Source organism: Hypanus sabinus, chromosome 14, assembly GCF_030144855.1.
Source record: "Hypanus sabinus isolate sHypSab1 chromosome 14, sHypSab1.hap1, whole genome shotgun sequence".
In the NCBI taxonomy this organism is placed as follows: domain Eukaryota; kingdom Metazoa; phylum Chordata; class Chondrichthyes; order Myliobatiformes; family Dasyatidae; genus Hypanus; species Hypanus sabinus.
In genome coordinates this window covers 18,641,393-18,654,048 of record NC_082719.1, presented here as the reverse complement: position 1 = coordinate 18,654,048, position 12,656 = coordinate 18,641,393, and the positions used below count along the sequence as shown (strand labels likewise).

The 12,656-nt window shown below is 38.3% G+C and overlaps 1 protein-coding gene across 1 annotated transcript; it reads right to left on the bottom strand.

Annotated features, from left to right (window-relative positions):
• Nucleotides 1-336: 336 nt before the first annotated feature.
• LOC132405079 (uncharacterized protein C19orf44-like) lies at nucleotides 337-12,363 on the bottom strand. Its single transcript, XM_059989813.1, is given in 5 exon segments — nucleotides 337-518; nucleotides 1,086-1,252; nucleotides 3,122-3,205; nucleotides 7,604-8,181; nucleotides 12,320-12,363. Coding segments are annotated over 5 exon segments (963 nt in total). The 3' UTR covers nucleotides 337-428.
• Nucleotides 12,364-12,656: the final 293 nt, after the last annotated feature.

Below are 12,656 nucleotides of genomic sequence, written 5' to 3'. Positions count from 1 at the left end.
ACGACTGCATTCACAAGGCTTTAAAAGTAATTCATCTCACATACAAATTCTTCTCACAAACAAATCTCAAAGGGAATCAGACTGCGATAAAATGCAAAACATTTAATGAGTGAATATGATTCATCATATTGACTGTCACTGATGCAAAGAAACTGAAATTTTAGTGGACTCTGCAGGGATAATTAGTCTGTTTGCACAAAGTGTAAGAGTTGCTCTGTACGTTTTATCAGATGCATCTACTTGTAATTATTGCAAAGGATTTAAATACCTGGATTTACACAGAATGAGTGGTTGAAAACATGCATTGACAGGTCAGCATGATCGCAGTGATCACTTTACTGGGTAACATTAATTTGAATGCCAATCTTGGTAGCAGTTGCTCTTCTCTCCATCATTACTGGAGCTGTATTTGCTTCCAAATCAGGCCGTCACATGTTATGATATTGCCCCATTTCGTCTTGCACTTCTTTCAGGGCCTGCTCCAAGGTGAGTGATGGTGATCTCTGATTACTGACAAACTAGGCAGGGATTGGGTATAACAAGTTGAAATGGTTTAACAACTGGCAATACAGCAAATTAAAGAATAAATAAATAAAAACTTGCCTCATATGTTGTTATACTTGAATTAAAGTGATTGAACAAGTTCTTGTAATCAAGGTAACAATTACAATATCAGTTTTATAACAATGGAGCTACAGGTATCAAATACTATTTTCAAATACTTTTGGATGTAATTAAGTCATATAAAATAGACTATATAAATACAAGTTTATTAAAGGTCAACCTTTAGATCCCAGTCAGAGATGGCTTGCTGGACAACCTCATCAGGTGCTTAGAAACTCTACTTAGTTCCCCACAATCATTCCCTCTTACTTTAATTTTCTATACAACATTTTGAATCCCCATCCTAATATTTTATTGTGCTATCATCTGTCCACTTTAGATTAGGGTTGAGGTATTTCTAAAACAGACATGCTAAATAAACATAGGACAAAGTGGGTCTGCTTTCTGTTACACAATCCCCTTCAAATCAAGCAGTGTGGAGCAGCTGATTGAGAAAAAAAAGATGTGGTCTACTTTTTTACCTCTTTAGTTTCTTCCAAAGTTGTGTAATGATACTTATCCTCTTCTATTGAGGCAACAATGGATAAGTAGAGAAGTCGATTGACTTGCACAAACTTGCGAGTCAGAGTGAGCTGCTGTTTCAGCATGTCATTTAGAGCTAAGCTGGCAGGGCTGTATGAAGTCAATGCTGTGGATTGATAAGCAGAGGCAGGAATAAGTAGTTCACTATACTACGGTGCAATGATCCATAATTTTGCAGTCATTTCGGATGGGCAGGTTTCATTTGTAGACAATTAACATTTTATTAAGTTTTATATATGTATCCATTTTTATAAATTGATAGGCCTTGTCCTTGTACTGTATTGCTTTCCTAATACTATAATCGTGAGGTCAAAGGTGCCTCTGATATAAATAATGAAACATTAATGCACAATTAATCAACTAACAACCACTTCCATCACCATTATCATCCGTCCTCTGAGTGTGGATTAGAGGATTTGGCATCCAAAATGTAGTACATCTAAATTATCCTGACTGATTAAAATTATCCTGAGTGGCCACACTGACCAGCCCACCTGATTCTAACAGGTGCAGGTGTTATATCAAGGAAAGCATTGCAGAATTTTAGATTCTCATATCAACTGTGGTCTCCTTGCCTTCCTCATTTAGTTATCGTTCTACTCAGTTCACTAGCCTTACTGGATTTATGGTAGTGCTACCTATGGCATTGTCAACTATCCTTCATTGAATCACCTTTAATTACTTATTTACTCTACTTCATTGTCACTAAACAATTGATACTAGAGTGTACAATCATCACAGTGATATTTGATTGTACGCTTCACACTCCCTGGAGTACAAATCAAAGTAAATATAATAAAACAATTTAAATAATCAATCATAAATAGAAAATAGAAAAGGGAAAGTAAGGTAGTGCAAAAAGAAACCGAGAGATAGGTCCGGATATTTGGAAGGTACGACCCAGATCCGGGTCAGTATCCATTCAGCAGTCTTATCACAGTTGGAAAGAAGCTGTTCCCAAATCTGGCTGTACAAATCTTCAAGCTTCTGAACCTTCTCCCGGAGGGAAGAGAGACAAAAAGTGTGTTGGCTGGATGGGTTGTGTCCTTGATTATCCTGGCAGCACTGCTCTGACAGCATGCGGTGTAAAGTGAGTCCAAGGTTGGAAGATTGGTTTGTGTGATGTGTTGGGCTACGTTCACGATCTTCTGCAGCTTCTTCTGGTCTTAGACAGGACAACTTACATACCAGGTTGTGATGCACCCTAGAAGAATGCTTTCTATGGTGCATCTATAAAAATTTGTGAGGGTTTTAGGGGACAGGCCAATTATGAACATTTCCAACAGTCAATACTTTATATATTAACTTCTCAATGGGAGATCTGCATGCTGCACAATGTAATGCCACTAGTCAAATATAGTCTCCATGAAGACACAGCACAGATTGTGTTAGAAAATTAAAACCTTCTTTGCAGTGTCAGCTAATATAATCTGAACTGTCTTTTATCCATCTCTTGTGGGGTTAGTGGATTGGTGATTAAAATCACCTCACCTAGTATATGAAGAACTTTTGAGACAGCCATTTATTGACAAAGTGCTATATAGCTCCAATTATTTCTTTGACTACATTAGTTTACATGCAGCTGCAAGGTTGGAATACTGTCCCACATTTCAGATTTCTAATGAAATTTTCAACACAATTTCCATTGTTACATCACCTTGCTTAAGAGTACAGATTTCAGTGGAAAAGTGTTTTGTATCTCATTAATTCTACTATCCTATGTCCAGCTTCCTATTCCTTTGCTCTTTATTAAAGTTTGTGATTAATCTACTGGATCAAACTTGCTGTTTTAAAACCACAGTATACTTCATCCACCTAGGTTCTGATGCAAAGGTGATTTTTCCTTTCTTTTAGATATTTGAACATCACTTACCACTTATCAGAAATTACTAAGCATCATTTTCCATTCCAGATTTGCTAGACCTGCATATTTCTGTTCAATATTCTCACAAAAGATTTCATGCAAAATACTTGCCTTCCATTGCCTCAGGGCTGATAATGTGACTGGCAATAGGTGTAGGATCCACATTTGCAGCTCCAAGTACTGCCACTCCACCTTCTGTGAAAAGAGAGGCATATGCTTATTTATATGACACAGGTGGCAACCAAACCAACAGCTGCAGTCAATACTAGATGTTGTTAAGTAGCTTTAAAGGTGAAATTATTTGGAAATAAGATATTTAAAAGCAATGGAAGGGTGATTTAGGCACAATCAAATCCTAACTTACAAATGCAACAAGAACTAAAAAGTCTTGTATTTATAAAACATCTCTCTCAATGCTTTTAGAATGCCTCATAAGATTTTGCTTCTCCATTTTACTAATTCTTCAAATATAACTTATTTATGTCAAATGTCTTTTTGAAAGAGTGTGAAATAATACAAAAGAGAAGCAAAATACATTTCACAAAAGATGGCAATGGGGTGGTGATAGAATGATTTTAGGAATAAAGAAATATTGTACAAGATGCATAAGATATTTTTGTATTTCATAAAAACTGGAAAAAGTAGCACAAATAGCCCATTTGGTCCTTCAGGGCTGCTCTACTACTCTAAGATTATTGCTCATCTTTTATCTTGATTCCATTTCCCAAGGTAAACCTATATCACTTGATTTCTTTACTATCCAAAATTCCAATGATATCTGTATTGAATATACACAATGTCTGAGCCTTTACAGGGCTCCAGGGCATTGAACTCCAACACATCATGAAAAAAATGACTCCTTAGCACTGACCTCTCTGCGGCTGGGTTAGAATAGAATAATGCCAGTACTCTCAAGAAAATGAGAACAATGGCAACCTAAGATGGGAGACAAAGCCAACTTTGAAAAATCACAGAGAGATTTGCCTCTTTTCCATTTTATCCTCCTGATCTGCATCTTTCTGAACAGCATTCCCACCATCACTGAGAAGATCCTCCTTGCAAGGTGTTATGATTGACAACCTCCTCACAACACTATCTACTGTATCTGACTGTTATTATCAACCTTGCCCAAGATGCTACACCCCCAAGCAACAGCATTGATTCAATAAAAAACTCAAATTTTAATTGCGTCTGGGTTAAAATAAACTCATGACCAATCATATTCATGACCTCAATTTGATTCAGTCTGCACAGTAAGCCCTATTTATATTTCTTATAGAAGATCTTTGAATTGTAGCAAGACAAAAGTCTTGATCCTCAAGGTCAGTGAACACCTCTTGCATCATCCAACAGATGGCTAGTTGTGGACTATGTGGAATACATTTCAGCAGTCAACTCTCCCAGCCTCCCAACTGACTGCCAACAGTTGTTTAACCACTGCTTTCAAAGCTATGAAAATATGCCTTCAAAGAAAAAAAATACACTTTAGAAGTCAATGGAAGTCTTAGTTTAAACGGTTTTACTGCTGATTAGATTTAATTATGCTCAGCTTTCCTAAAAGATTAGCTATTTCTACTTTATGGACTCTAGCATTTTGCTAACTAGATGTTAAACTAACTTCCTATAGTTTCTTGCTTTGTGTCTTCCTCCCTTTTAAAAAATGGAAATCTAGTACTCACCTGTAATTTAGCAAGTTTTAAAAGATTTCAATCAGCTACTGACTAACTCCGCTGCTACCTCTTTTAAAACCCATGGGTGCAAACTATTGGGTTCTGATGATTTATCTTGAGTTTCTCTAACATTATTATCCTTATGATTTGGATTTTTGTAAGTTCCTCTGTTAATGAAAATTAATATTTTAGGAATATTTGTAGTGACTTCCATGCTGAAGAATGATGCAAAGAATTGATTTAATATATTGGCCATGTCATTGTTTCTTGTAATTAATTCATTGGCCTCATTCACTGAAGTTCCCACATCTATTATAGTTGTCTTCTTCCTATTTATAGACCTATACAAACTTTTACCATTGTTTTGATAAAGCAAAACTTTACTCTCAAAGTCAATGTTCCCACTTTGAGTTTTATCTTACTCTGCTGAACAGAACATAGAAATCTACATTACAGCACAATCACTTTAGACTAGCACTTCAGCCCACAACGTTGTGCCGATCATGTAACCTATTCTAGGAACTGCTTAGAATTACACTACCGCATAACCTCTATTTTTCTAAGCTCCATGTACCTATCCAAGAGTCTCTTAAAAGACTCTATTGTGAAAAATTTTCTCTTTACATCCCCTCAGTACCTATTTCCAAGCACCTTAAAATAATGCCCCCTCGTGTTAGCCATTTCAGCCCTGGGAAAAAGCCTTTGGCTATTCACACAATCAATACCTCTCATCATCTTACACGCCTCTATCAGTCACCTCTCATTGTCCATCGCGCCAAGGAGAAAAGGGCAAGTTCACTCAAACATTCTAAAGCTTCCCAGTCCTCTGGCCTTCCACAAGTAGTATGTCCTACTTTTCAATTTAACAGATCCTTGACCTCCCTTGTTAACCATGGATTTTGGTTGTATCTCATGGAGAGGGTCAGTAACTTTAAATTCCTTGGTGTTATCATTTCAGAGGATCTGTCCTGGGACCAGTATGCAAGTGCCATTACAAAGGCAGCACAACAGTACCTCTACTTCTTCGAACTTTACAAAGCTTTAGATGACATAGTGAATCTGTGTGGAGTATCCTGACTGGTTGCATCACTACCTGGTATGGAAGCACCAATGCCCTTGAATGAAAAAGCCTATAAAAAGTCCTTTCCACCAATGAACACATCTACAAGGAGCATTACCACAATAAAGTAGCATCCAATATCAAGGACTCCCAATATCCAGGTTATGCTCTCTTCTCACTGCTGCCATTAGGAAGGAGGCCTTAGTTCCTACACCACCAAGTTCACGAACAGTTATTATGCTTCAACCATCAGGCTCCTAAACCAGTGTGGATAGCTTCACTCATCTCAACACTGAACTACTTCCACAACTTATGGACTCACTTTTAAGGACTCTACAACTAATGTTCTCAATATTATTTATTACTATTCATTTTTTATTGTATTTGCAGTTGGTCTTCATTTGCACACTGGTTGCTTGTCTGTCTTTGTTTGTGTATATTTCTTCATTGATTCCATTGTATTTCTTTTTATCTACTGTGAATACCCACAAGAAAATGATTCTTGGGGTAGTACTGAATATGACGCAAAAAATTTAGCACATATATATATAGCTTGGGTGTCCAAGACATTTGCACCGTACTGCTGCCATATAATCATATAACAATTACAGCACAGAAACAGGCTGAGAGGCCCTTCTAGTCTGTGCCGAACGCTTACTCTCACCTAGTCCCACTGACCCGCACGCAGCCCATAACCCTCCATTCCTTTCCTGTCCATACACCTATTCAATTTTACTTTAAATGGCAATACCGAACCTGCCTCTACCACTTCTACTAGAAGCTTGTTCCACACAGCTACCACTCTCTGAGTAAAGAAATTCCCCCTCGTGTTACCCTTAAAATTTTGCCCCCTAACTCTCATGTCCTCTTGTTTGAATCTCCCCTACTCTCAATGGAAAAAGCCTATCCACGTCAACTCTATCTATCTCCCTCGTAATTTTAAATACCTCTGTCAAGTCCCCCCTCAACCTTCTACACTCCAAAGAATAAAGACCTAACTTGTTCAATCTTTCCCTGTAACTTAGGTGCTGAAACCCAGGCAACATTCTAGTAAATATTCTTTGTACTCTCTCTATTTTGTTGACATCTTTCCTATAATTTGCCACAACAAAAAAAAGTCAAATTTCATGACATACGTGAGCGATGACAAATCTAATTCTGATACTGATCTCTATTGTAGACTGAGTGGAAAGGAGGCAGAGAGAAGGGAATTATGGTTGGGAGAGGAGGAAGAAAAGAGAGGAGGGAGCAGGAAGCACCTGAAAGACATTCTGTAATAATCAGACCAATTGTTTGGAATCAAATTACCTTGCCTGCTGTCTCAGGGCTGGAGGTGTTTGCACCCATCCCACCCTCCACCCCCAGCAGTCCTTCTCTGCCACCTGTCCCACACCCCTCCCTTGGTGCTCTACCTTCCATTCCCAATATCCTTTGATCCTGCCAGATTTACAAATTCGCCCTCTGCTTCACATTCATAAATACAGTGCTATGCAAAGGTCTGATGCACTCTAGTTCTATGCCCAAGACTTTTGCACAGTACTATATGTACTTTGATAATAAATTAATTTTGTACTTTAAACTTTCTAATGAGGTTAAATTCCTACTGAGTGTTATTGACTTGCTGTTTGAGTATCTGCCACTTGAGTACTGCTCTGTCTCTTAGCTTATTTTCCCAGTTCACCTTCATACCATTAAAACTGCCCAATGCTGAACTCTGTGGTTTTGGTCCTTTGGTGTTCACCATCAAACTGCACATAGAATTCTATAGTATTGTGACCTTTACCTCAGAGGATCTGAAATAGTTTGGAGAAGAAAGAAGAAACAGGGCAATTAATCTGCAAATAAAAATATTCATAGATAAACCTTTGTGCCAGGTGTAATGAAAACTGGATAGCTGTGTCTGTATTGCTGTATCTTTCACAGTCACTTTAGATAGTGACTTCCGCACTTCTCTATCCGAACAGGGAGATTCTGTGCAGGTTGCCAACTTGGAATGGTCTGGAACTGGGGATGAGGAGGTTGAGTAGGAGGTGTTATCAGAATAATCAGCCTTTGACTCCTCTTCAGATGACTGTTCAAAATGTGATTCACCCTGGTCCAATTTTACTGAGGACACTGCTCAATTAGAAGTTTCAAAGTCTTCTGAATATTCAGAACACATAGTGCTCAGATCATCCTCTTCTAATTGTTCAGACAACTTCTCTGAAGATTTTCTATCCTTCCTTGACACATTAGAATCTCCATTTAAGTATTCAGAGATTTCACTTCCAGTTGCATCAGATTTTGACCAAATCTCATTTTCCAAGTAATTTGTATCTTTCTCTCTTGAAAGTTTAGTGGACTGGAGACATGACCTGACAAGCTCATTTGCCACATTTGACCTTAAATTGTGAAAAGTTGACTGCGTGCTTGGAACATTCAAGTTCCTGTCCCTCTTCATTCTTAAAAAAAAACACACATATTAACAAACTGAGCTTTTATAAAACACTGCAAGAGATTAAAGTAAAAATAAGTAATTAGAGATACAATATTTTAAGCTACTAGTTCCTTGAACATGACTATCATAAGCTATACTGTATCTCTTTGATAGTTTGGTGCTAAATACACTGATGACCAGTGAATTGAGTCTTTTACACTCAAGAAGTTCTTGAATGAGATTATAATTTGTTTTATCAGCTGATCAACAGAAGGAGAAAAAGCTAAAAATCAGTCAATCTCACTCCCAATTTAAATGACAGAATTAGTCAATAATGCCACAAAAGCATAGTGTTACAAATACACTCATAGAGCAACACAGCATAGGTACATGGCTTCAGTCCAATGAGTTCATGAGTCCAATGACCACAATGAGACTCCAGCTAGTGCCTGCATGCTATATTTGACCCATATCCCTCTAGTACATATCCAAGTGCTTCTTAAATGACACTACAGTACCTGCCTCAACCACTTTGTTCCATATATTCACCAGAACCTGTGTAGAAGAAATTGCCCCTCAGTTCTATTTCAAATCCTTCCCCTCATACTATGGCCCAGTTTTAGACTCCCATACTCTTGGGGAAAAGACTATTACCATCCACCTTATCTATGCCTATTATAATTTTAAACATTTCTACAAGGTCTCTCCTCATGTTGCAAGGAATAAATACTAAGCATGGCCAAGCTCTCCCTATAACTCAAGCCCCGTAGTAATGGTAACATCCTTATAAATACTTTATGCACTCTTTCCAGTTTAACCACATCTTTCCTATAACATGATGACCAAACCTGTACACAGTACTCCAAGCGCAGCTCACCAACAATTTGTACAACTGTAACATGATGTCTGAAATCCTACAGTCAATGCCCTTACCAATGAAAGCTAGCATGCTAAATGATATTTTCACCACCTTAATGCCACTCTCAAATAAATAAATTCAATTGATAGCACTGTCAACCAAAGTACTGGAAAAGGGGAGGGCAAAAGACAACAGAGCAAAACAAAATAATTTTCCTCAAGCTCAATTTACTTTGTTTTCTCTGTCTTATTGGATCTGGCCTGTTCATCCGTGATCTCCAGTTCTCTCTCTCCTTTTGCACTTGCTGTCTTGCTGGCATGTCCTATAGTTTTTACTCTCAAATAGTCCATATTTCATAGCCCTTTTTTTCCCCATGTTCAAGTTCTCTAACTGCCCCCTTGATACATCAAACCAGATTTACAGCTTGTTTTATCTCAGCATTATTTCATCACAGTTATTCCTTTTTTCCTGTTCCCTCACCATCTCTGCAATTTGAAGCCAATTTTCTTTTTCTCTTTGCCATTTCTGACCAAAGATCTTTGGTCTGAGAAGTTAATTGTGTTTCCCTTTCTACAATGTTGCCTGGTCTGTCAAGTCAGAGTACGACGAGTATAGACAGCACTTTTTGTCCAGACTCAGAAAATAAAAATCGGCTTAAAATTAGTGGAAATAGAATTTGCCATAAATCTTCCAAAAATATAGCACATTAGCTATACCTGAAATAGAGGAATAAACTCCACATTTAGTTGCTTATAACTGTGTAGTCACTAAGTGTATTTAACTGCATTCACTTCTATTCTGCTGGGTTTTGAGACTATTACTATGGGCAACCAAGAAAAAAACATCAACTTACAAGTCAAATTAATATTGTGCAATATTGTATCCAAAAACAAAGCTGGATCCAAGTAATTCACACAAAAAAACATTGTGATTAATCTTCCATCTTGCAGCCATTCCTCTCAGTTCAAATCAATTAGATAGCAGGTTCTGTGCCAAGTCTAAATTAGTGCAGATTCAGTGTCAGATTTCAGGTTGATTTTCTGTGAGGTCCAACATTGGAGTGCAACCTTGAACTTGCCATTTTCCAGCTCAGAACAGAATATCCAGCCATTCACTAACTTTGGTTTCTCAATAACTTTCAGGAAACTTATTGCTGCATCCTTCTATGATCATCAGTGTACTGTATATTAGCGAAATGTATTGTTCAACTTTTCCAAGCATATCAGAAAGAAGATCAGGAAAACCAGACTATAAGAAAATGCAATACACAACTCCTGCCTGATCAGAATCTTGAGTGCTGATCCTGTGCTGCTATAAGCATAAGCTTCATTGTAATACTTAAGTGAGCTCTTAAAATATATTTGACTAGTAGATTAAAGAAACTGCAAGTTATTTCAAAAATTTTTAAGCTTCTAATGGATTTGACAAGATGAGCTTTATAAGGCATTGGTCAGACTGTACTTGGAGTATTGTGAGCAGTTTTGGTCCCTTATCTAAGAAAGGACATCCTGGCCTTGGAGAGGGTCCAGAGGAGGTTCATGAGAATTATCCCAGAAATAAAAGGGTTAATACATGTTTGATGATTCTGAGCCTGTACTTGCTGGGGTTTATAAGAATGGTGGGGCGGGGGGGGGGGGGGGGTGGAAATCACTGTGAAACTTATCTAATATTGAAAGACCAAGATAGAGTGTAAGAACAGAGGATGTTTCCTATAGTGGCCTCAAAATAGAAGGATGTGACCTTAGAACAGAGATGAGGAGGAATTTCTTTAAATATAGGGTGGTGAATCTGTTGAATTTATTGCCACAGTCAGCTGTGGAGGCCAAGGTAATGGGTATATAGGTTGATAGGTTCTTGATTAGTAAGGGCATCAAAGGTTTCAGGGAGAAGGCAGAAAAATGGGGTTGAAAGGAATAATAATGAAATGGCAGAGCAGTCTCAATGGGCCAAATAGCCTATGTCCTAAGCTCTAAGATATAATAAAACCCACAAGACCATGAGACATAGGAACAGAATTGGGTCATTTGGTCCATCGAGTCTGTTCCACCATTCAGTCATGGCTGATCCTTTTCTCCCCTCCTCAGCCCCACTCCCCAGCTTTCTTCCCTCTAACCTTTGAATGTGTGTCAATCAATACCATTAATCTCTGCCTTAAATACACCCGAAAACCTGGCCTCCACAGCTGGCTGCGGTAACATATTCACCACCCTCTGGCTAAAGAAATTTCTCTGCATCTCTGTTTTAAATGGATGCCCCTCTATCCTGAGGCTGTACCCTCTTGTCTTGGACTCCCCCACCATGGAAAACATCCTTTCCAGATCTACTCTGTCTAACCCTCTAAATTCTCCCTTCAGGACCTCTTTGCTTTTCCTTCCTATGTTATTGGTTCCAATATGTATCAAGACATCTGGCTGCTCTCCCTCCCCCTCCAAAATGTTGTGGACATGATCTGAGATGTCCCTGACCCTGGCACCTGGAGGCAACATACCATTCGGGTATCTCATTCACGTCCACAGAATCTCCTGTCTATTGAGATTATTGAGTCCCCTATCACTACTGCTCCCTTCTTTTCCCTCTTTCCTTTCTGCAGCAAGGATCCATGCTCAGTGCTAGTAACCTGGTCTCCATGGCATTCCCCTGGGGCATCATCCCCTCAACAATATCCAAAACTGTATACTTATTTTTGAAGTGTGCTCTGCGCTAGCTGCCTAATCACATTTCCATTTCTCCTGACAGTCACCCAGCTACTTGCCTCCTGCAACTTCAGAGCAGATTTAGGCCATTTGACCCATCAAGTCTGCTCCACTATTTCATCATGGCTGATCCATTTCCCTCTCAGCCCCAATCTCCTGCCTAGGAATAATAAAAATGTTCAAAGAAGTCACCTTCAAAGTTGGTGATATTTTTGTACTTTTCTGTTCTACAGCTGGAATCAAATCCTCCAGAGTCAAAATATTTAGTTTGAATTCTGAAAAAGACAAAGAATAAGTTAGAAAGCATACTGTATTTAAACTACTGATGTATATTACAAAAATAGCACAGCTACTGGAATAATATCTCCAGTTGTAGAGCAACAAACAATCTGCTGAATGAATTCAGTGGGTTGAGCAGCACCTGTGGGCTATGTTCCCTCTAAGCTGTGCACGTGTTTGCGCGCACACACATTTTTCAACCAGTGCACAAAGGAAATTAATGTGTGTACAAAAGGTTAGTTACCTAAAATAATGTAGTAATTAATAATTACACTTATTGAAAATAATTTTTTAGCTCAATGTTTCAAATACCATAATGCACGCCACCTCACCTTTCCTGTTCCGGTTTGTACAGCTGCATCATGGTGGCAGCCATTTTTGGTGGACGGTGTTCATATCGTAAACTTCACATTTGGCAATGAACAAGTTAATGCTTTATGTCTAAAATATCATAGGATTTTCTAGCTAAAAATACTGTAATAATTAGACAGTTTAATGACTTCAAATTTTCCATGTAAGAAAAAATTAAATCCAGACTGATTTCAAACTTTGCTCAAATGGTGGCATTTGCACTTCAAAATGAACAGTTTTGCAACCTTGCACAGTTGATGGACATTGGGGGAACCTTTCTTGCGTCTAGTGCAGACTGTGAGAGAGGCTTTAGCCGAA